This window comes from Oryctolagus cuniculus, chromosome 10, assembly GCF_964237555.1.
Source record: "Oryctolagus cuniculus chromosome 10, mOryCun1.1, whole genome shotgun sequence".
NCBI classification, from domain to species: Eukaryota; Metazoa; Chordata; class Mammalia; order Lagomorpha; family Leporidae; genus Oryctolagus; species Oryctolagus cuniculus.
Genome location: NC_091441.1, coordinates 121,182,422 through 121,206,647, shown reverse-complemented (window position 1 = coordinate 121,206,647; position 24,226 = coordinate 121,182,422). Strand labels below are relative to the sequence as shown.

The 24,226-nt window shown below is 57.6% G+C and overlaps 1 protein-coding gene across 8 annotated transcripts in view; it reads left to right on the top strand.

The window, feature by feature from the left end:
* Positions 1-24,226, top strand: part of ITPR1 (inositol 1,4,5-trisphosphate receptor type 1) — a 299,108-nt gene that overhangs the window by 20,474 nt on the left and 254,408 nt on the right. For all 8 annotated transcript variants that reach the window (XM_070050022.1, XM_070050021.1, XM_070050014.1 and 5 more), the window contains exons 3-4: positions 236-343; positions 4,138-4,208. In XM_070050022.1, the coding sequence (XP_069906123.1) occupies positions 252-343; positions 4,138-4,208 (163 nt within the window). In that variant the 5' untranslated portion in view covers positions 236-251. The remainder of the gene's footprint in view (positions 1-235; positions 344-4,137; positions 4,209-24,226) is intronic.

Here is a 24,226-nt window from a genome sequence, read left to right as displayed (position 1 = left end):
CCAGGGTCGTCAGTGAGTAGAGTCCGGTTCTGGGAGGCTGGTTAGAGACAGATGTTACTGTGCTTGGAATACCTGCAGTCGGACTCCGAGGCGGGTGTGGGCGCACGTGTCCTCCCTGCAAGTGCGACTGCTAAGAAGGGGTCCCCGGCCCGTGAGCTGGGCCAGCTCCTGGGACTGTCTGCACCCTCCCGCCATTGCTTTCCCGCTAACGATGTGCATGTTTTACTTTGTCTAGGACTTTCCGGAAAGACATGTCTGACAAAATGTCTAGTTTCCTGCACATCGGAGACATTTGTTCTCTGTACGCAGAGGGATCAACAAATGGATTCATTAGCACCTTGGGGTAAGAAAATGTGGCTTTTTTTTTTTTTAATGTGGCACGATTTGTTTCAGACATTGTAACAAGCTTAACAATTGTGATCCCCTCCCCCCAAGATAAAAATGCTGCCATTTTCCTCAGCATGTCCAAAGGCGGCAAAATCATAAATAGCAAATCTCGTGTTAGCCGAGTTTAGCCTCTTGCACTGGCAGAGGCTCCCCTCGGTCTGAAGGAGCCAAGCCCAGTCCTTAGGTCTCTGTTCATTCAGAGTCCCGTGCAGTTTGTTCTGTGTGGTGGGGGAGGTGCTGGGTGAGTGCGAGAGGAGGTGAGCGGAGCGTTTGCCCTGCCAGCCAAGGGCCTCTTAGCGGTCCCGGCTCCTCGCTCGCCACGGAAGCCAGGACCAGGCCTCCTGGGATGCTCGTGTCTCTCTGAAGCAGAGCCTTTCCCCTTCGGAGCTGCTGTGTGCAGTGGAAAGTGACAAACCGGGTGCGGCCCTGGACGTCGGCCCCGGCCTGCGTGTGGTGCTCGCCCCAGCCTCTGTCCACCTCTGAGGGGGAAGCTCTGTTGGATTTGTCTCCCCTCCTCGTCCCTCCTGTTGTCCAGAAGAGGAGGTGAGATGTGGGATGGCCCTCGGGGCAGGCAGGAGCCCCGTGGAGACCGGACAGCCCTCTCTAGCATGTCTCCATGCTGTGCCGGAAGGTGCACTTCGGCCCAGAGTGGCCTGGGTGCCTTGGCAGGAGCCGGTTTCTGAGACGTGGGGGGCAGGAAGGCTGCGGGCTCTCCCCGCACCCCCGTCGTCACAGCAGCCAGCTCCTCCTCTTGATGGTGGCCGTGTTGGAAGCGTAGTGGTTGGTGGCAGTTAGCCCAGCACTCCAGGGACTCAGGCTACGTCACCTGCAAGGAGTGAATTATTTCCCCTAGACGACCGTAGCTCAGTTAGACTGTACTGTCACCCTACGAATATTTTGTTTCAAGAAGTCCGCCTTGGCAGCCGGGTAAGCAGTCCCACCTCTTGTTTCCACCTCGGGCTTCTCCGCTCCATGAGCCCCTCACAGATTAGCTCTGGCTTTGCACACAGCCGCCGCCTCCTGCCTGGCCGCCCTGGCTGTCTGCCCTCGCCCTGCCCTGTCCCCGCGTCTGGCTCCTCCCCTGCCATCCCCGTGGTTGAATGCTGCCCTCTTGTATCTTTCAGCAGTGGCATCAGCAGTGATAAGTGGCAGTGGTAAGCGCCCCCTCGTGCCGTGGGTGTTCACGGTGTGCCCGGCACTGAGCTGTGTCTTTGGTCCTCTGCCCTAGTCCTCAGTTGGGGAGCACTGTTCTGGTTGCTGGACAAAGCTGGACCTGTGGGCTTCAGTGGGTGACACCACTTGCCCAGGGTGTCGTGGCTTGGGACACACAGGCCTCCGGGCCCGGGGGTCCAGACTGCCACCGTCCACAGGGCTGTCTCCCGCCCTGGCTTCCCAGAGCTACCCCTCACTGCGTGTCCACAGCTCCTGACTGGTGGCCCTGTCCAGCCTCACTCCCAGGTCTGTCGTGACCTCACGGCAGTGCCCTGCCAAGCCCCTGACACCCGGGTGCCTCTCTCCCTGCTTGCCTTTCTCCTGGGCATTCGTCAGGTGCCAGCCCTGCTTCCTGGTGTCGGCCGCGAGTGTTGGAGGCGCGTCAGTGCCGAGCCCTGCTCTCCGTGGCAGCGTGCAGGCTGCTGGGTTGAGTCTGGGCTCTGATACTTCCTTCCTGTGCCTGGTCTGTGCCCTTGATTCAGGACAGCTGGTGTCAGATGCATTTGGAAGATTGCATGTGACCTCTGCTGCTGCTCTTTTTTTTTTTTTTTTAAAGATTTATTTAATTGAAAGGCAGAGTTACACAGAGGCAGAGGCAGAGAGAGAGACAGAGGTCTTCTATCCGCTGGTTCACCCCCCGGATGGCTGTAATGGCTGGAGCTGTGCCAGTCTGAAGCCAGGAGTCAGGAGCTTCTTCAGAGTTTCCCACGCAAGTGCAGGGGCCTGAGGACTTGTGCTGTCTTCTACTGCTTTCCCAGACCATAGTAGAGAACTGGATTAGAAGTGGAGCAGCCAGGACTCAAACCGGTGCCCATAAGGGATGCTGGCACTGCAGGCAGTGGCTTTACCCGCTTTGCATAGCGGCAGCCCCGCTGCTGCTCTCACGTGGCTGGCTGACGCTGCAGCCCTGTCGCGTTGGCGTGGGTGGTGCTTGCCCGCGAGTGGCTTCCTCTCTTCCTTTGCCTTTATAGCAGGCCTTGGGAGATTCTGCCTGTGCCTGCACTGTACTAGTGAGTGGTGGGGACACAGCTTTCCTGACCCGGGGGGAGCAGGTCCTGGTGCCATTGGGAACGTCACCCTAGTTGGGAATGCTGAGCCCGGCCAGGATCATCTGCAGAGGAACAAGCCGCAGCAGGGGTGGAGACACTTGTGCTAGGAGCTCCTGCCACCTGCACTTCTGTCGCCTTCTCAGCCTGGGGGCGGGAGGTCCTTCACCCTGCAGCTTTCTCCTCGCATGAGCACTTTATAACTCATTCAAGGCCTGCTTTGGACTTTGGAGTGCGCCCTTTCAAGAATGACGCCCATGCTGCCCCCAGAGCCCCAGGGCCTCAGTGTGGGGCTTTCTCAGGTACACGTTGTGCCCTTGTGTTTGTGGTGGACTGAGCCACTGACCACGCTGTCCTTGCTCATGCTCGAGGTCCTGTGTCTTGAAGCTGAAGGAGACACCTGGTAGGGACTCTGCATGCTTGTGTTCACTCACCCCATACGTGTGGAGCGGCTGCCCTGGGCATCTCCTGGGCCACGCTTCCGGCGGCTCCCAGCCTTCACTGGAGCACGTGGCCTGGAGCACCTGGGGAGCCAGCCAGTGGGCAGAGGCAGCGAGGGCCTGGGGGTGCTTTGTGGAACAGGATGGGCTCTGAGCCAGGGCCTTGAAGGATGGGCGGGGCTTTAGGAAGGAGAAGGAGTTTGGAGGGAAGGCGGCTACACCACAGGTGAAGGCTGAGCGCCTCCTGGTCCCGGTGCTTGGCCCGGGCGGCAGCTCGGGGCCAGGGAAGGAACCCCAGGAGACCCTGGCACGTGGGCTGGGAGCGTGGGCTGGGAGCACGTCCTGGGGCCGCCTGGAAAACGAGCCAGTGTCGGCGACTTCTCAGAGCCGTCCTGTCTTCATCTGTTTCGAGGAGCAGGCTTTGGCGCTGGTCGCTTTGGTGGGGCTTCCTTCTTGCCATCCCCTGCGCCTGGTGGATCTTACTTCTCTGTCCCCATGCGTGTGGTCCCCTCACCTGAGACCGCTCCCCTTCATCCTCCGACCCCTTTCGGTCTCAGGCGTGCGTGCAGCTTCTCGGGCAGCTTCGCTCACGGCTCTTCCCTGCCTGCACGGTCTTCTTCCCGCCCTCTGTGGCTCCGCCCCCTCCCTGGGCTCCGAGAGGCGGAGGCCAGCTCCTGTTGCCCTCCTTCCCAGGACCCAGCACAACGCCTGGCGCAGAGTCCCTCCTCTGCCACCTTCCGTCGAGTGCTGTGGCCCCTGCGTCAGCAATAGAGCAAACTGTGCTCGAGTCCGTCATGGGTGTGGCCGGGGACAGGGAGCCCCGCTCCGTGGTAGCCTGATGTGTTCCTCACAGAACAGAACCCTGGGCTCTGGCTTGGGCTCAGCCCCAGGAGTGGGGCTCACCTCCAGCATGAAGAGCTCCCTGGCTGGAGAACGTGGTAGGCTAGCGTTTGCCCAGGAAAAGCCTGGGATGTTGGGTTTTCGCATAGTGCTTGGAGATTGACTTGCCTCCGTGTGTCCTGACGGTGCATTTATCTGTGTCTTCCCTGCAGCCTGGTTGACGATCGGTGTGTGGTGCAGCCAGAAACCGGGGACCTTAACAACCCACCTAAGAAATTCAGAGGTAAGATGGTGGCCTTCCCTTGTGGCCCATGGCTCACTGGGAAATTCACCAAGTGTGTGGCCCCATGCATGTTCTGGATTTCCGTGAATAATCCCAGGTTTACTTACTTGGCTTCTGTGTGGTTTTGACGCCCCCTGACTTCCTGAAAGCTGCATCAGGTCAGTGTTGAGATTGGGATCGCCTGTGTTAGCGTGCCTGTGGCAGGTGCTCACTCAGGGAGACGCCCGGCACTGCCCAGGGGTCTCCAAACAAAGAGGAGTCACGGAGCCAGCAGGAGGAGCGGCGGCCATCCCTGCTGTTCTCGCTGTCCGAGCCGGCAGCCGGGAGGAGGTGCTCTTGGTGCGGCAGACACGGGGCGGGCGGCCCCCCGCAGCCACCGACTGGCTCCCGAGTCTCCTGTGCCGGTGTCTTCCGCCTCAGACAGCCGGGTTTATCACAGGAGGTGCTGGGAATGGGGTTGGTGTCCGCGATGCTGAACACTTGGCTTCTGCTTTTTGTTGCAGTGAGGTTCTCAGCTCTTGGCACAAATTAAAATCATCTGGCAAAGGTTCTGAATTTAGTAAGTGCTTAGGGCGCCACTGCGAACCCCTGAGATTCACCTGTGGAGGTTGGAGCCCGGCCTCCCGGTGTCTGCTACCAGCAGGCCGGGTTCAGGACCCGCTGGCTTAGGCGTTTGACTGCTTCATTCCCCAAGGGCTCAGAGCCGGCCGTTTGCAGATTATGTCGTTTGAGTGCCACATTCTTGTTGTTTAATGACTTAGAACCCTGTTGAATAAAAGCTTTTAAGAAATGAGAACCTAGTGGAAGGAGGCCGTTCTCAGACAGCTGACACCAGACCGTCCGGGTGACGTTTTCACCTGAGGTGGCTGGCCGTCTGCAGCGGGGGTGGTGTGGTTCCGGCGTGCGCGCAGCCTGAGGCAGCTGGCGCCTTCCTGAGTGGAGTGGAGGGGCGGGTCTAGTAAGCGTGACCCGGTCACTCGTGGAGCTGCCCCACCCTGGACGTGAAAAGGGACAGGTGCATTGGCTGTGTTCAGGAGGCTGCTCCGTGTGCTCAGGGATTCCCTCCACCTGCAGGGGAGTGACCGCGTGGCCAGTGCCTTGTGTATGGTCCCATGGCGGCCACGGGCAGGGCGGCCACCGTGACCTGTGACTTCGGCTGCCCCGGGAAGTCACCTGGACAGCTTTGCAAGCCTCAGATGCCGAGCTGCACCCTCGGGAGCTCTGGGTTCCTCATCGCCGTGGGCTTCGATGGCTCCCAGGTGATTCTTCGGTGCAGCGGGGTTAAGGGCCCCTGCTCGCAGCCTGGGCCTCCAACTCTGTGACTGAGGGCTGGCTGATTCAGGCGTGGCTTTGCCATGAGGACCTCAGGAAGGGATCGGGGTTGGCCGCATCGCTTGGGTCCCTGGGAGCTCTTGCGCTTGGGCTGTGGGACCTGGGGATGAACGGGGGAGCGACTTCAGAGCGCTGCACTGCGTGAACCTGTGATGCGTACGCACCTGTGATGCACACGCATGGGGCTTCAGAAGCGTCGCGTGTTTTGCTGCAAAAATACTTGGAAATCCACGTGTAGTATTTTCATAATACGGATTTTCCACAAACTTCTGGAAGATCCCTTATCTGCATGGGTTTGGTTGTTTTTTGCCATAATAAATACCAGATCATAATAAATACCATACCATAATAAATGCACCTTTACAATTTCCACAAACTTTTGAAGTGCCGCGAGTAACACGAGGTTTTGAAGTACTTATGAGCAGGATAGCCTGCTGCTTGGGTGCCCGCGTTCCCTGTTGGAGTGTGGATGTGAGTTCCACCTGCTCCACTCCCATCTGCCTCTCTGTTAACGCGCCTGGGAAGCAGCCGGTGATGGCTCAGCTACTGGGGTCCCTGCCAGGTGGGAGACCCGGTTGGAACTTCCGGCTCCTGGCTCGGGGCTGCCCAGGCTGTTGGGGCTGTTTGGGGAATGAACGAGCGGATGAAAGATCTCTTTGTTTCTCCCTCTGTCACTCTGCCTTGTGAATAAATAAATGAATCTTCACTAAAAAATATTTACACATTTCTGGAGTGGCTACATTGAGCTAACTAATGTAATTATTACCTCACATACTTACTTCTTCATAAAGAACCTGTTCTGATGGTCACCAGGTTGTGCAGCGGCTCCCCGCTCCCCGGTTTGTTCCTCCAAGCTGAAGTCGCCCCACCTCCCCACCACGGCCCCTGGTTACTCCTGCGAACCTCCGTCCTCTCCGCTTCTGTGAATAAGGCTTTTGTAGATGCCACGTGTGAGTGGCCGCACAGTCCCTCTGTGTCCTCCAGTCCGTCCGTGGTGGCCGTGTGAAGGCAGGGTTAGAGCGAGCAGATCAGTGGGATCCCGGCAGGGGGGCAGCAGGAAGAGATGCGAGTTCTCCTGACACTGGGCTGAAAGCGCCTTGTGCTGGGATGTGCATCTGGCGGCTGCTCTCGGGGGACGGGTTTGGGGGAACAGCGACCGACCGTCTGACAGAGGCTGTCGCTGCTCGCAGGACAGGGACTTGATTTATTGACTGCCTTTATCCGTAAGTTAAACCCAGAGCTCTCTGGGGCTGAGCTGCTTTGCAGTGGTGGGAAAATCTGGCTCAGAGAGAGCAAGCTCTGTGCTGGCTTTGTGAATGTGGGTCAGGACCTGCTCAGCTCCGCCGTGGGCCAGCCCAGGGCCTCCCGCCAGGGCCGGGGTCCTCGTGCCTCTGCCTCTGTGAGGGCGGGCGGCAAGCACTTAGGCCTCCTCTAAGGCGTCCTCCGCTGTGCTGCAGCACACGGTAAAGGTTTTTTTTTTTTCTAAAAGGAAGAGAGAACGGTCTGGAAGGCCCTGCTGCCTCTCCAGGTAGAAGCGTGCTCCAGGCGAGGTCGTCGTGGTGTTCAGGCTCTGCGCAGAGGGCGGTTGGGCCCTTGCGGGGCTCTGGGGCCCTTTCCTGGTGGGGTTTGCGCCCTGGAGGTTAATAGCAGTGGAAGGAGCCTTATCCGAGGATCTTGAGCCCGTCGCACTTGCTGTGGCTTCCCTGTGTCCTTGCCAAGTTACTTCCTGTATTGAGAGCCATGCTGAGCCATTCTCGGTAAGCGGGAAGCCAAAGCCGTGTTTCTGAGGTTCTCTGGCTTCGCACTTGGGCTTCTCGTTCCGTGAGCTCTGCTGCCCTGGAGGTTACCGGAGGGTTCCTGGTGCAGACCCAAGTTCCGCTCATTCTTAGGCGTGTGACCCCAGTGTTTTGCCTGCTCTCTGCAGACACTGGTTCTCCCATCTGTGGAACGGGAGATGATCATAGTTCTCACCTCCTGGGGCCGAGCGAAGAACCTAGTGCTTGCTGAAACCCTGGTGTTAGTTTCAGAAGAACGTTGTTTGAAAGGAGACTCACCGTTGGCAGTGGGGAGAAGCTGGGGCCAGGGAGATGAATCGGACGCCTTCCCACGTCCCTAAGTGCTTTGTGCGAGTTGGGCGGGGTGGGGGGAAGTCGGACAGCAGCAGGCTAGCCCAGCAGTCCAGTCTGAGCTAACATATTAGGGGTGTTTTTTTGTTTTTGTTTTTAATGTCATAGGGAGGGAGGGAGAGAAGGTTCCACAGTGGCCAAGGCTGAGTTAGGCGGAAGCTGGGAGCCTGAAACTCTGACCAGGTGTCTCCCATGTAGGAGCCAAGGACTACCAGAGGAGCTGTCACCTGCTGCCTCCCAGGGTGCGTGTAGGCGGGGAAAGTGGAGTCAGGGGCCTGAGCTAGGGATCTGCCTGGGGCCCGCTGATGTGGGAGGCGGGCAGCCTGACTGCTAGGCCAGAAGCCTGTCCCGAGGCCCTGCTGTCCACCTGCTGCTGGCCTCGGTGATGGAGGAACAGGATGTGCTAACTGCAGACCTCGGGTTTCCCGGAGAAGCAGACCTGCCTTCCAGATAGTGAGTGCCGGCCATGCCCGGGTGCTGACCGGGTGCAGAACGCTGCCCATGGTGCACCCGTCCTCCAGGCGTGTGACCCACCTGCGAGGTGTAGGCGCTCTTGTCCTGCAGGTGAGCACACGGAGGCGCTGAGACTTGGGTCGCTTGCCCACCTGGTAGGAAGATGATTGCACACGCACTTGTTGGCACCCACTGTGTGCCACCCTCCATCGTCTGTGGGGGAATGGAGCAGACGCTCTTGCAGGCGTGCACAGCTAAGCCTTGGGGGGAGCCAGTTGAGAGTCAGGTGCTGTCCACTGCAGGTAGCAGAGCGCAGTGCACTGTCTTGGTGCTGGTGTGCTGGATGCGTTGGCTGGTGGCCTTTGCCACCTGCGTGTGGCAGCACCTCACACCAGGGCACATGGCTGTCATGGTTTTTCAGCACTTGTTGTGTAGTGCTTTATGTTTTCCAGTAGACTCTAAGCTCCGTGAAGATAGCGGATGTGGATTAACTCCCCAAGTGGCCACAATGGCCAGAACAGTGCTGATCCAAAGCCAGGAGCCAGGAGCTTTCTCCAGGTCTCCCACACGGGTGCAGGGGCCCACGCACTTGGGCCATCTTCACTGCTTTCCCAGGCCACAGCAGAGAGCTGGATCAGAAGTGGAGCAGCTTGCACTCGAGCTGGTGCCCACATGGGATGCCGGCACTGCAGGCAGTGGTTTTTACCTGCCATGCCACAGCGCCGGCCCCCCAACTCGCTGTTTTGAAATAGACGACTTCGTTGGTCATGATTACCTTCCTGTCCAGTTGCGCACCTGCAGGGTCACACCTGTTACACCTGACGCCATTTAGGGGTCAGGATTGGAGCTGGCTCAGCACCACTGACGTGGGAAGGGTGGGGTCAGACCAGAGCCTGCCTCCCAAGCTGGGTCCAGTGCTTTGCCCCTGTGCCCTGTGGCCTTGTGTCCCCTGCATGGTCTGCAGCTGAGGGTAGGCTGCTGTCTGCAGGGCTCTGCCTAGCCATAGGACCACTAAACCCAGACGGAGGCAAGTGGGAGGATGGAGTACGGGCAGTTTTGGTGCATTTTTAAGGCATTGCCAGGACCAGCAGAGGAACAGTGGTGTGTTACAGCGTGACCTGCGTCCTGTTGGAGTGGAAGTGGGGGTGCAGCCATCTGGGGGCACTTGCAGGCTGAGGTGCTGGCTGAAGACCTCCCTGCCACAGGGGGTCCCCTGTCGAGAGTCGGGATGGCCGAGTGGCGTGGCGCGGGATGGGTCCCTGTAGAGAGAGTCGGGATGGCCGAGTGGCGTGGCGCAGATGGGTCCCTGTAGAGAGTCGGGATGGCCGAGTGGTGTGGCGCAGGATGGGTCCCTGTAGAGAGTCGGGATGGCCGAGTGGCGTGGTGCAGGATGGGTCCCTATAGAGAGTTGGGATGGATGAGTGGCGTGGCGCAGATGGGTCCCTATAGAGAGTTGGGATGGATGAGTGGCGTGGCGCAGATGGGTCCCTGTAGAGAATCGGGATGGCCGAGTGGCGTGGTGCAGGATGGGTCCCTGTAGAGAGTCGGGATGGCCGAGTGGCGTGGTGCAGGATGGGTCCCTGTAGAGAGTCGGGATGGCCGAGTGGCGTGGTGCAGGATGGGTCCCTGTAGAGAGTCGGGATGGCCGAGTGGCGTGGCGCAGGATGGTGCTGAGACCAGCAGTGTCTGCTGCGCTGTGACAGGTGCCTGTGGGCCCTTAAAGCAGGGGTGTGCATTTTAGGATCAGACTTGGGGCCTTCTGAGTTCTACAGGACAGTTCCGTTCAGCGTGCTGGTGCCTGCTCGGGCCCTGGGTTCAGTGGCATGGCTCAGTCGAGAGGGAAGGGGAAGGGTTTCAGATACCTTTATCGTTGCCCTGGAAACCTGCCGGCAGCTCGGAAAGGGGCCTCAGCTCCGGGTGATGAGCGGTCTTTGAGGAGCAGTAGCCTGCTTGCCTGACCGTTGTCTTGCCTGCAGGTTAGGTTGAGGTTCAGATGTGGGAAAGGCAGCGTCTGCCGCACCTGTTGTGCCACCTGTGGGAGTCGGTGACTCCCAGGATCCCTTACAGGCGCAGCCTTGTGCGCAGTGGCAGGCACTGGGTCCACGTTGTGTGGGAGGGCGTTGAGTTCCAGAGCCCTGTGCAGCCAGCCCAGAAGTGGGTTCCTGTGTCCTGGGGATTCTGGTCTCTGTCAAGATCAGACGAGTGATGGACGCACCAGGCCTTGCCCTGAGGCCAATGTGGACACAACCTGCTCTTGGGTCAGTAGGGGTCACCTTGTGGCCGCAGCACACTCAGTGGCTTAGCTTTCTCTCAAGGCGCCCTGTTGGACTGCAGAGTGTTTAAGTTGTTGCTAAGCAACAGTATTTCTTATTTTTCTCTTTGGGAAGTTATTGGGGGAGTGAGCTCTTGTGCATAGGGTGGGGTGTAAGTTACTCTGTTCCTTGGATTCTTTTTTTTTCTTTCTTTCTTTCTTTCTTTCTTTTTGACAGGTAGAGTAGACAGAGAGAGAGAGAGACAGAGAGAAAGGTCTTCCTTTGCCGTTGGTTCACCCCCCAATGGCTGCTGCGGCCGGCGTACCGCACTGATCCGATGGCAGGAGCCAGGTGCTTCTCCTGGTCTCCCATGGGGTGCAGGGCCCAAGTACTTGGGCCATCCTCCACTGCACTCCCGGGCCACAGCAGAGGGCTGGCCTGGAAGAGGGGCAACAGGGACAGAATCCGGCGCCCCAACCGGGACTAGAACCCAGTGTGCCGGCGCTGCTAGGCGGAGGATTAGCCTAGTGAGCCGCGGCGCCGGCCGTGTTCCTTGGATTCTAATCCGTGATGGGTAGGGGACCAACTTTCTGGCTGTCGTGTGAAGTCAGGAAGGTCAGCCTTGAGGTGCTTGGGTGGGTTGTACATGCATGCAGCTGCCTCGCAGGAGAGCTTTTGCAGGTTGTTCTGAATTGACAAAACCAATCCAAATTTAATCAAAGGATTAGTGTAAATAATCATTTCAGATTTCCCAGCTTACGTCAGTCTTGCAGGGACAGACTCCATATAAAGGGAACAGTGCTGTCATTTAAATCTGTTTCCAGGCAACACAGGGGGCTCTTCATGTGTCACGTCTTCCCTGGGGATGGTGCCACTGCCACTCACGTGGGCGTCCCGCACAGGGATCCTCCTTTGCTTTGAGCTGGGAAATGGGGTCCCTTAGGCCCAGGGAGCCCTTGGTGCTTGGACAGCTCATGCACTCATGGAAACAGACCCCAGAGCCCTGCTGATGTCCACTGCCCTTAGAATATTTTTTTTTTTGAAGATTGATTTAATTGTTTGAAAGGCAGAGTTACAGAGAGGCAGAGGCAGAGAGAGAGAGATCTACCATCACTAGTTCCCTCCCTAGACGGCCACTTTGGCTGGAGCTGCGTCGATCAGAAGCCAGGAATCGGGAGCTTCTTCTGGGTCTCCCCCGCAGGTGCAGGGGCCCATGCACTTGGGCCATCTTCTGCTTTCCCAGGCCATGGCAGAGAGCTGGATTGGAAGTGGAGCAGCTGGACCTCAAGTCGGCACCCATATGGGATGCCGGCACTGCAGGTGGCGCTTTACCCACTATGCCACAGTGCTGGCCCCTCCACTGTCCTTAAGATTCCGTGGCTCGGGGAGAATCCCTTTCAGATCGGTTTGTGGAAAATGCCTCCCGTGCCGGAAACACATGTGCTTCTCGTCCACCCAGCCTGGCCACCGTGGCTTCCTCTGCTGAGAGCGACGCAGACTCGGGGACACCAGCAGCCAGCTGGGTCGTGCTGTCACCGTGCCATCTGGGCCCCTGACGCCAGCGTGCAGTGGTTTGGGGCAGGCAGTTTTACCATGCTGCCTTCCGAGCACTGATGAGCCGTGTGAGGATCCCTTGCTCCGAGGGTGATTCTCTGGGATCTAAACCAGCCATTGCAGTGCGGGACGCGGGCATTCCTGCTGTTGCTCCTCTGTGCCTCCTTGTGGAATTGGTGAGCGGAATCGGCGCAGCTCTGCAGATGCCCACTGCGGTTCCCTGGTGCACTTAGGCTAAGAGGCAGTGGACTCAGAGGGCTCGCAGGGCCTGCGCATCCGCCTCAACTTGCCTCGTACCCTGTCTTCAGTCCCCACTCCACGGCCTGAGCCCTGCGTGATGGATCTGCTTGCTCCTGACTGTCAGGCAGGGCCTTTGGCCTCTCGCTTGTGTCTGATGCTCCACCACCTACTCTGGACCCGTCCTCATGCCCACTCCTTGTGACCTCAGGAGTCCACGCTGGGGGTGTTTGGCTGCCCCTCTCCCAGTGTGGACTTGTAAAGGAGATGCCGGGATCGTGACCGTCAGCCCTGCTTTCTCTGGCCTGTCACCATGGTGAAGTGTTGAACCTCCCGATGGCTCTGTGTCCTCCTCTGAAGGTGGGAGACTGTGTGTGCCCCGTGGGGTTTTGCTGAGGATGGTGTGACTGGAGCCGGGAAGCACTGCTCAGGGGTCTGGCCCATCTTCCAAGGCGCCGGACTGTGTGCTGACGTTTGGGTTCGAGCCTTTTGCTGTTTGCCCTCTCTCTTAACTGCGAGCTTGGGGTCCCCGAGGCTGTGCCCGGAGTGGGTGTTTCCGTTAGTGGGCTGGGTGAAGAGAGACCTGCAAGGCGCTGCTTCTGGAACTCACACCTGCGTGGGAAGCGTCAGGGTGCTGCAGTGGGTGTGGGCGGGCCCTGGCCCCTGCGCTTGTGTCCCACTCAGCTCCTGGGAGCCCTTGACAGATGTCGTCACCCTGGGTTCTGAGCCTGGAGCAGCAGGGAGTGAGGCCAAAGGGTCCAAGTGCCCTGGACAGGCATGGTTCTCGGGCCTCAGTGGTCCCCGGCCCCCCTGGGCTGCCCGTCTCTCGGCAGCTCGGGAAAGGGAACTTAATGGGCTGGGGCAGGGTGGGGCGCGGTCCCTCTCGGCCAGCGGTGTGGGTGTTTTCCCACCGCCGGACCCAGCTGTTCCGCTCGCCTGGCTTCCTGTGGAGCCTCTGGCCGGGAGCGCTGGGCCAGCAGCAGCTGGGGAGACTGCAGACCGCGCCGAGGAGCGCAGGAAGCCCCGCCGGTTCAGGCCAGCGGGGTGGGGGACGGGGCGGAGTAGTGGGAAGGGGAGTTCGTGAAGCTTTGCAGAGGTGGACGGCTCGGCTGGAAAAAGCAAAGGCCTTTCCAAGCTGCGATCCTGCTGAAGCAGGTTTTCCGACTTTATTTTTACAGTTTGAGATGCTGAGAGGAGAGAGACAGAGGCAGGCACAGAGAGGTGTTCCATCAGCTCATTCACTCCCCAGCTGCCCGCAACAGTCACAGCTGGGCCAGGCTGAAGCCAGGGCAGGTGTCCAGTCTGGGTTTGCCACACTGGTGGCAGGGACCTGAGTGATTGAGCCCTCGCCTGCTGCCTTGCCTCCAGCATGCCTGTGAGCAGGAGGGTGGAATCGGAGCAGAGCCGGGGTTTGTGTCCTGGCACTGTGCTGTGGGATGCAAGAGTGCCGGGCACCGTGCCAAGTGCCTGAGTCTGAGGTGCACGGGGGGCAGTGGAACACGGTGGTAGGGAGCATCGGCTGGAGTTGAGTGTGGGCTCGGGTCCCTGCCCCACCAGTTCTCACCGTGTGGCCAGGGCAGGTCCCCGGGCCTCTGTGAGCCTTGGTGCCTGTGCCCAGTGGCTGTGGTAGAGGGTGGAGTGGGGGCTTCACTCAGCACGCAGGCACCGCGTGGACCTGGGGACACAGCGGCCGTGGCTGTTGTGACCGATTCTGCAGCCAGCAGCCTCAGGACGCCTCTTGCCAGGTTCGAGTCTCTTGCAAGGTTCGGACTCGGCTGGCTCCGTGGGGAAGTTCAGCCATGGCGTCCACACAGGCGTGTGCAGGCGGCCAGACTTAGCTTTCCTGAAGGCCTGTGAGAGCTGTGGCCCTGGTGTCCTTGGAGAGGCCTCGGTCAGAGCCTCGGTGCTGAGGGGTCACTTACTCAGGACGGTAATCCTGCCTTCTGGATAGAGTTACAGAGTCAGCTTGGAGAGGAAGTGGTGTTTATCTTACTCCAAACAGCGGGGATTCCAGGGACTCTTGACAGACAGGAGGAAGGTGTCGCCATCTGCTCTTCCCCAGAGCTGCCCCTCCCACCCCGCGCGCAGTTTCCAGTCCCGGGCAGATCCCACCCGTCAGTGTGCAGGGCGGCCTGGCTGGCCTGGCTGCAGGGTGTGGGGACGGCTGCTCCCATGGTGCTGGCCCAGGAGCCAGGGCGAGAGGCCAGCGTGGCTCTCGGTGGCACGCGTGCTCTTGGCCTTGCCTGGGGGTGACGTGAGGAGCGTGGCCACAGGTGTGCAGCAGGGGGTCCCGTGTGGCCAGCACTGGTGGGTTTTCCTCGAGGAAGCCTTAGCCGCGGGTCAGTGCGAGAGAAACTGCAGCTTGACGTCGTGCGGTTACTCCCTTGCTGAGATTCCTAAGTCCTCTCTTTCCCTTCCGTCTGGTATTTTTCCGGGTACATTTGAGTTCCAATTTGGGTGTTTCTGAGTTTTCTGGATGTTTGCCGCTGCTAAAATTACATGTGTCTAAAAATGTGATCAGTGGTGACACTTGCATGGAAGCTCGCTCAGACTGCTGCTCACGGGGGTCTGTGGCTGAGGTCCCCTCCCCCGAGCCCTGGCCACACAGGTGGCCCTTGGGTCAAGGTAGGAGACGGGCCAAGCTGGCCGCAGTTAGCCGTCAGCCGGTCCCCTCGGCGCAGAATACTGGGGTTTTGTTGCCATAGTTTCGCTGAAACTCTGACCTTAGCCACATAACACACAGTTAGAAAGAACCAGCTAATCGGCTTTCTAAAATTAGTGTTCTCTACTACATAAGCCAGGAGGAGCAGAGCATTTAATTAAATATTCCGCAGGGCTCTCAGAGGCCCAGGAAATGTGGTCCCGCGGCCTGGCGGGGGCGGAGGCGAGCCCCCAGGCCGCAGCCTCTGCTCTCTCGCAGGATGTGACTGGATCTTTCCTAGCACAGATTTTATTTTCAGATCCGCAAGGAATGGGTTTATTCAGCGTGCGGAGGGAGCGGAGCAGGACACAGGTTATGTGCAGCCGTCGTACAGGGTGCCGGGCCAGGGTTCCCTGGCTGGTGATCTCGCGGTCGGTTTGGTGTGAAGGAGTGATGTCTGGCTGCCGTGCAGGTGTTTCTGCTCGTGTGTGGACTCCTGTTCCTCTGTTGCTTCGTGTGTTACATGGAGCCACAGCCCATCCCGGTGCAGCTGTGTTCTGCTTCCCGCTCCCCCAGCCCATTGAGCCCTGGGCAGTGTTCAGTCTGGCGTCTCTTGTACCCTCCTACCAAGAGTTCCTGCCGTTTGCATCTTGGCCCCAGTAGCTCCAAATGGCACCCGTGCTTCCTGGTCACCTTGGAGAACTATGGTACCGGTGTGGCAGTGAGGTGGCTTCCAGGATTTTCGGGTTCAGACCAGCAGGTTTCTGGCCCCTTCGTGATGTCCTGGTCTCGTTATGCAGCTCCCGTCGTGGGTGCTGCCGAGGGGCCAGCAGCTTCACTTCTGTGCTGGGTTTTTGAACACCTTGACGTTGCTCTGGGTTTTCTTGAACTTGCATTGTTGGATCTTTGTGTATTGATAAATGTTGTCGATTCCTTTTTTTTTTTTTTTTTGACAATTTCAGCTTTTAAGTTTTACTTTAAGGTAATTTTGCTTGTTTCTAGTAAGTAGCAATGGAAAATATGTCCTTGGCAAGGCTCCTGGAAACACAGCCCGGAAGGTTTTGGATTGAGCTGGCATCTTGACGACTCACAAGGTCACGGCACCTGAACGGGCGGCCACGGTCCGTGCCCCTAAGGAATTTGCCATCTTGGGAGGGAGGTGACTGAGAACTGCTTTGTGGATTGTTCTGGGGAATGTGGAAGCCCAGGCCTGCCTCTGAGCTCTGCCTGCCACTCGCTGTTCCATCGGCTCCCTGTGCCCAAATAAGTTGAGTGCATGATGGTAATACCTGGAGAAGAGTGCAGTAGAGAGCTTGCTGGGGAGGGCACCACGCGCCCTGGGCAGGACTTGTCTGCGTGCACGGAGGCTGTGGTGCGTAGCACCTGTCTGAGACCGTGTGTGTCTGGTTGTGTGGTGGAAGGGAGCCCCTCAGAGCTCCTGATAAGGGTGATGGCTGGTGTGAACTCGCGGAGGCAGAGGGCCTTTTCCTGGTTCCCGCAGTCCCCACCCAGCAGTGGGGTTCCCCGGAGGGCAGGGCTGCTGCAGGGGCTCCAGGAGGGACAGGCGCGTGCCCTGGAGCTGGCGCACCTGCGTGTGCCCTCCCGTCGTCTCTCTCTGCTTTGCTTTCTTGCCTGGTTCTGCTGGTGCGGGTAAGCGGTGTGTTGAAGACGATTCCTGAGGCGTTTCCTCTTTCCCTGGGAGAGCTTGTGCAGCAGTGCAGTGCCCTGTTTCTCAGTGGCAAAACTGTGTGCAGGGCTCACTCTGCATTCGTGCCCTTGGGGCTGTGTCTTCAGGCCCCTTGTCAGTGCTGTTTTCTATAAAGATACCCGCATCCTCCTCACCCTCTGAGGTGACCCAAGTCCCTGAAGTGGCTGTGATGGCTCCCCAGAGAAGTCTGCATCCTTGTCCCAGGAACCTGAGAAGGAAAGAGAGACTGTGGAGGTGAGAGTCGGGGGAGGGTCCCCAGTTCTTCAGAAGGTGTGCTGCTTCCGGCACAGGCCTGCTGGGAGGGCAGCAGTGGCCAGGAGACCTGGGGCTAGGAGTGATGTGGCCACGAGCCGGGAGCACGCTGAGCTGCCGTGGTCAGCGAATGGATTTCCCCGGAGGCTCCAGAGAGGACGCAGCCTGGCTGTGCGTCACATTCCGACTGCCGTGCCGTGGAGCGGTACGTGGCACTGCCGAGGCCACCATGGTTTTGGTCATCGGTCACAGCATGAGAAGGACACAGCAGTGCTGTGTCTAGCTAGTGTTACACATTTGTGTACTTGTTTTTCTAGGTGAATACTGATATATCTTTCTTGTTTGCTCATTAGTCATTTCAAAGAAACACATTTTTTCCTTTATTTTTTTTCCTGTTGTGCATTAGTTTTTTTAAGATTTATTTATTCATTTGAAGGAGTTACAGAGCGAGAAGGGGAAACAGAGAGATCTTCGACTCACTAGTTCACTCCTCACATGGCTGCAACTGCTGAGGCTGGGCCAGGCCAACCCCATATGGATCCCCAGCTTGGGTGCAGGGCCCAAGCAGCTGGGCCGTCCTCTACTGCCTTCCCAGGCTCACAGCAGGGAGCTGGATCGGAAGGGGAGCAGCTGGGACGAGAACTGGTGCTCAAATGGGATGCGGTGGCTTAGCCTGGTATACCACGACAATGGCGCCTTCATATAACTTTTGAAGTTCATTAATTTCTGCCCTTTTAAAAATTATTATTTCTTCTATTTTTAAAAAAGGATTCCTTGTTGGATAACCAACTTCGAAACCTCTGTCTTCTGGCATGGTGATGTTAATTAAGCGTCTTAAACTGTAAATGCCCCTAAACGCTGCTCTAGCTGCGTGCCACACGGACTGGTGTGTCGTGGCGTTTGTCCTCGCTGGTTCTGATCGTTTGCTTGCATTGACTACATGTGCTGTGCTTGTGAGTTACATGGCTGTGTTTTTAGTTCTCTGAATTGTGTGCAGAGTTTGTAGTTTGTTCTTACTGCTCGGATACGTGTTGGCTGGTGCTGGAGGAGGCCTGCAGACCCCACGGGCTTGCTCTGCAGTCTGCGTGATCGGCCTCTGCGCGTCGCCCTGGTGGTTGCGGGAACACGCGTGTCCCAGCGTGGGGTGCAGCGTCCTCACATGAGTTCCTGAGCTTTTTTGTGCTTGCTCGATCGATCAGTTGTTGGAATCACTTGCTGAAGTTTTCCACTGCTAGTGTTGTGGGTTGTGAAGCTTCTAGATCCTGGTAATGGTGGTAGTTGTGTGAAGTTATACGTGTTGTTAAGACTCATTAGAACTGCGCGGAGCAGAGGTGAGGTGAATTTTCCTTTAAAAAAAAAAATCCCGGCCGGCACTGTGGCTCAATAGGCTAATCCTCTGCCTAGCGGCGCCGGTACCCTGAGTTCTAGTCCCGGTCCGGGCGCTGGATTCTGTCCTGGTTGCCGCTCTTCCAGGCCAGCTCTCTGCTGTGGCCCGGGAGTGCAGTGGAGGATGGCCCAAGCACTTGGGCCCTACACCCCATGGGAGACCAGGAGAAGCACCTGGTTCCTGGCTTCGGATCAGCGCAGTGCACAGGCCGCAGCGGCCATTGGAGGGTGAACCAACGGAAAAGGAAGACCTTTCTCTGTCTCTCTCTCTCTCACTGTCCACTCTGCCTGTCAAAACAACAACAACAAAACCGTGCTGATCACGTTTACCTGTGAATGGAGATGTGTGGTCCACTTACCTGTGTGGCCATTTCTGATCCTGCCCCCTGCTGACTTGGAGGTCACGCTGTGTTACAGCAGTTGCCCCAGGTAATGCAGTGTGAACACTTAATACAGCGTGAAGTTAGTTGCTGTCCTTAATCTCTCCCATAGCATTGGAATTGCTGTCACCCTCCCTAACTCTGAGGCCGCTTCAAAAAGTTTGTGGGAAATGGAGTTAAAAGATGTTTATTTTGGTCCAAAAAGTTTTAGAAATCTTTGCCTAGTTTTTGCATAATACTCATTTTCCGCAGGCATTTGGAAGACCCTCTGGCTGTGTTCATGTTAGTGTGTGTTTTTTAATTGGGATGTGGGCGTTAGGTAGGATTTTGGTTTCTTCAGTCAGTCTTGAAAAACTGGTGCTGGGGAGCAGCAGGTTGAACCACCGCCTGCCTGCATCCTGTGTGAGCACCTGAGTCCCTGCTGCTCTGCTTGTGTGTTTTTTTTTTTTTTCTAAGACTTATTTTATTTGAAAGTCAGAGTTACACAGAGAGGAGAGGTAGAGAGAGAGCGAGAGAGAGGTCTTCCATCCGCTGGTTCATTCCCCAGATGGCCCCAATGGCCGGAGCTATGCCGATCAGGAGCCTCCTCCAGGTCTCCCACACGGGTGCTGGGGCCCAGGGACTTGGGCCATCTTCCACTGCTTCCCCAGGCCACAGCAGAGAGCTGGATCAGAAGAGGAGCAGTCGGGACTAGAACCGGCGCCCACATGGGATGCCGGCACCGCAGATGGAGGGTTAACCTAATGTGCCACAGTGCCGGCCCCTGCTCTGCCTCTGATCCAGCTCCCTGGGGAAGCAGCAGAGGCTTGGGTCTCTGCCGTCCACATGGGAGACCCAGACGGAGTTGCAGACTCCTGGCTTTGGCCTGGCCCGGTTCTGGCCATTGTGGCCATTTGAGGAGTGAATCAGCATATGGAAGATATTTCACCCTCTTTCTCTGTATCTAAGTCTGCCTTTCAAATAAATAAATAAATCTTTAAGAAAACACGTTGTCTCTAAAAATTTGAGTAGGTGAAAAGGCTTCAGGTCCCCCTCTGTCCTCCTTTCTTGCGGCGTCTGGGTATAGGGTGCCGTCTCCCTGTGCATGCCACGCTGGGGCCTGGGAGCCAGTGGGTTTGGAGCTGCACCTGTGGGGTTGTTTGTAAACCAGGTGAAGTTAGGGTCCTCCTGCGAAGTGTTCTGCTCCCTTGCCTGACAGGCTGCCAGCTCAGGAGGGCCTTAAGCCAGGGGTGCTGTTTGTTACTTTTGTCGCTCCCCCTCTTCGTGGAGGAATGACACAGGACCCTGCGCTGTTCTTTCGTCTGCTCGGCCCTCCCCGGGTTTGCTGCTGGTTCTTCCCGGGTTGGCTACTATCCCTTCCACCTCCGTGGAAGGGCAGTTCCCCCTGGCCGCATTCCCCACTTCCGCAGGGGAGCGGCACACCGCCGGCTGGCTCTCTCGGGGGCTGCACAGGTTTCCTTAGATGTTCCCCATAGATGTTCCTGGTGCATGCCGTCTCTCTCCTCCTTTATAGTCCTCTGCCAATCCTAACTCGGCTGCCCACACGCCGAGTACGCTGCTCTCCAATCAGGAGCAAGTCCTACAGTTTATTGGTTGAACTGGAGGCAGCTGTGCGGAAGCTGTTTACTTCTCTCCCAGCGCCATATTGTGGGAGAGCAGATGCATAGAATAAGTCTTAATTCCAGTAACTCAGTCTAGTCCGGATTGTTCCCCACAGATCCCCCTTTCTTTTTATTTTTTGGCGTTGATACGCGCCTGTCTTCGGTGCCCCGTGGCACACACTCTGCTCTGCTTGCTAGAGTTGCCACAGGCTCTTACAAGTCCTATCAATCAAACCGAATCCGGGTCCTCTCTTCGCCATGTTGTGAGGAGGTTTTTAGGCGCTGATGCGTGCCTGTGTTCGGTGCCCTGCAGCGCATGCTCTGCTCTGCTCTGCCTGCAGGGGCTTACAAGCCCTCTCAGGCAAACCGAATCCAAGCCTTCTCATTGCCATATTGTGGGGAGGCTTATTGGTGTTGATTCGTGCCTATCTTCGGTGACCTGCAGCTCATACTCTGGTCGAGCTGCCTGCTGGTGCTTATCGCCCTAATCAGGCAGACCGAATCCAAGCTCTCTCATTGCCATGTTGTGGGGTGACTTATTGGTGTTGATAACATGCCTGTCTTCGGTGACCTGCGGCACATAAGCTGCTAGCCGCCCACAGGTGCTCACCACTTCCCTAATCAGGCAGACCGAATCCAAGCTTTCTCATTGCCATGTTGAGGGGAGGCCTTTCTATTTCTCTATTTCTCTATCTCCGGGCATTCCTATTTCTCCCATTTTACTTCTATCTTCCAGCATTCCTATTTCTCTCATTTTACTTCTAAACTTCCCGCGGCTTCTCTTATCCCCGCGGTTTCCCGGCGGCGCTCGCCCCGAGGCTGCTTCTCGGCACCTCGCCCCGCGGCAGCTTCTCGGCTCTGCGCGGCTTCCCGGCGCCTCGCCCCGCCGGCGGGTTCCCGGCTCTGCGCGCACGCTCCGCGGTCTCCACGCACTTCGCGCCCGCACCATGGCCTCGCGCCAGCCCCGCGTTCCCCATCTATTCACGCCCCGTGCTCTCTCTGCACGCAGCGGCTTCCGCGAATGTTTCCGCCACCACCGGCATTCAGTCCAAGTTCCCCGGACTAACCTGGCGAATTCCAACCTGGCGGCCCACGTCTCTGCTTCTGGTTCCAGATCTTCGCCTCTTGCTCCCCGGGCTGACTTGAAGAATTCCAAGATGGCTTGGCCTGCACTCGCGGCTTCATCCTCCCTAACATTTTTCTCTACCCGGTATGTTTCCCTAAGTTTTCTTCCAACAATATTCCTCCCTCATTTCTCCTGGCCTCTCCCCACAGTCCGTATCCAAGTCTAAGTTTCTTATAGGTTTCACTTTCACTTTCAACCTGCAGTCCGTATCTAAGTCTAAGTTTCTTCTTGCTTTCACTTTAAATCCTAACTTCTTTCCCACAGTCCATATCCGAGTCCAAGCCTCCTCCAGGTTTCACTTTCGCTTTCAATCTCCTAGCTTCCCCGCCATAGTCCGCATCTGAGTCTATGAAAGCTTTCACTTTCGCTTTCAATCCTAACTTCTTTCCCACAGTCCATATCCAAGTCTATGCCTAGGCTTTCAATAGCTTCTTCCGGCACCTAGGCTCTTTGCTAGTCTCTCTCTCCGGTATTTTCCCACTTCTTCCCGTTTCTTCCCTCCTAAGTTTCCTATCCGTCCTAGATTTCCTATCCGAGTCACGTTTCCTATCCGAGTCACGGCACCATTATGTCGCTCCCCCTCTTCATGGAGGAACGACACAGGACCCTGCGCTGTTCTTTCGTCTGCTCGGCCCTCCCCGGGTTTGCTGCTGGTTCTTCCCGGGTTGGCTACCATCCCTTCCACCTCCGTGGAAGGGCAGTTCCCCCTGGCCACATTCCCCACTTCCGCAGGGGAGCGGCACACCGCCGGCTGGCTCTCTCGGGGGCTGCACAGGTGTTCCCTCAGATGTTCCCCTTAGATGTTCCTGGTGCATGCCGTCTCTCTCCTCCTTTATAGTCCTCTGCCAATCCTAACTCGGCTGCCCACACGCCGAGTACGCTGCTCTCCAATCAGGAGCAAGTCCTACAGTTTATTGGTTGAACTGGAGGCAGCTGTGCGGAAGCTGTTTACTTCTCTCCCAGCGCCATATTGTGGGAGAGCAGATGCATAGAATAAGTCTTAATTCCAGTAACTCAGTCTAGTCCGGATTGTTCCCCACAACTTTGTTTTGTACATGAGTTTTGGGGTCTCCTCCAGGACTCCTCACAGTGACAGCTGTGCCACGGGCCCTGTGGTCATGCCGTGCTGAGGGTTTTCTGGGTGGCGCCCAGTGCTGGAGTCAGGATGCTTAGTTAGTACCTCACCCTCCTCCTCCTCGGAGTGGGTGCATTGCAGGTGTGAACCTCATGGTTACCTGGGGTAGGGCACAGCTCTCTCCTCTCCCCAGCGGTGGGATCTCGGCTGCCTGAGCCGTTGTTCTGCAGGTGGATGGCGGCCGCAGGGCTGACTCACCCCGCGCTGTTGCCCGCGTCCCTGCCGCTGCCTCTGGGTTCCTCGCCAGTTGACTGCCCTGGCTGCGTTGGGTTGCCGTCAAGCTGTGATACCATTTCTCACCTTCCTGTGCCTCCTGCGCTGCTCATTCGGGGGCGTGGGCTGTCAGCCGCCAGAGTGGAAGGGAGTTGCCTGCAGCTTTTTGTCTGACTGCGCGCATTTTCTGAGTGACAGGGAGCAGGGCTGCTGGTGGCTCCTGCACTTCACTGCTGCACAGAGACAAACGTGAGGACACCATTTGCTGGTGAGTTAGAAATCCAGAGGTGGGTGCCATCAGGCTTGGCTTTGCTTTGCATCGTCAGAGTAACTGCTTTTCCTTCGTGTTTGTGTTACCTCATGCTTGCAGAATGGCTGCAGTTGCTCCGTGTATTCTGTTTGCTTTCATGATGAAGAGTAAGGGGTGAGGGCAACACGGGGAGCCCTTCTGTCTTTCCTTTGCTTTGTTCACGGCAGCAAGCAGTTAGCTCTGTGCTCCCTGCAGTTTGTTGTCACTTCAGTGGTCAAAGCTATGTTTCGTGCTTGTTACCCCTACCTACACTGCGTTTGAAGAGTGAGGTTCCGAGCCTGTGTCTGAGGGAGCAACCAGGGAGCGAGGTGTTGGAAGTGGGGTGGGTGGACGACAGATTTCTGAATTGGGCTGTTGGTGCCGTTCTGGGAGGGCTGGTGTGGTTTCCTTCCATCTGCCAGGGTCTTGGTCCTTGAAGACCACTGGCGTCTCCCAGTGGTGTCTGCACTGCCCCGTCCGTGTGCTGGAGCAGGTGTGTCACTGTTGAAGTTACTCGTAAAAAGTGTGTGCAGGTGACCAGACGCGTCCGCTGCCTGCCAGCGTCCATCATGGCCACGTAGGACTGGGACTGCCAGTCACAGCAGGAACATGACCATAAAAATGGCCACTTCCTGTGTTTGGCGGTCTTGCTTGGGGGAGTGCGTCCCCCGCGGTGGAGTCTGCCCTGTTTGCCGTCCCCAGCTGCCCCTCTGGGTCACTTGGCAAAGGCTCGCTGTGTCGCTCAGGTGACAGAGCTGTCAATGTGCCGCTCCGTCCACTCGCCTGCTCTCTGGAGCAGCTTTTTACACCCCGAAGCGCGCTTGGGGCGTCCAGGACAGTTTGTTGAGTAACTGTCGGCCTCAAAAAGGAGAGAGAAGGCGCCGAAGTGAGCACGGAGATCCGGTTCCTTCCAACGCCGTTGCCCATCCTGTGCATCACTGGGCTGTGGGTGTGGGGGCGCGAGTGCTTTTACTCCTGGAACCCTTCCCTTCTCTGTGTCTGGCGTGGGGTGGAGGTTCCATGCGCCTCGGGATGAGTGTCCCTCTGGAAGCCCCGGTTGTGAGTTCAGATCCTGACTACAGTGTGCCCTGGAGTCAAGTATTTACTGTCTGGATTTGCTCATGTTACTTGGAAACCACACAACCTGGAAGGGTGTGGGGCTTAAAGGGAACATGGACTGTGTGAGGAGCACGGCCCGGTGAGCTGTGGGCGTCGGTCTTGCCTGCCCTCTCTCTTCCTCCGCTGGTCAGAAAGGAGCATTCTTTTCCTGGGGAGGACAGGGGCGCAGGGCGCTGGAATGTTACAGTGTACAGCTGGTGAGCGTGCACACCCT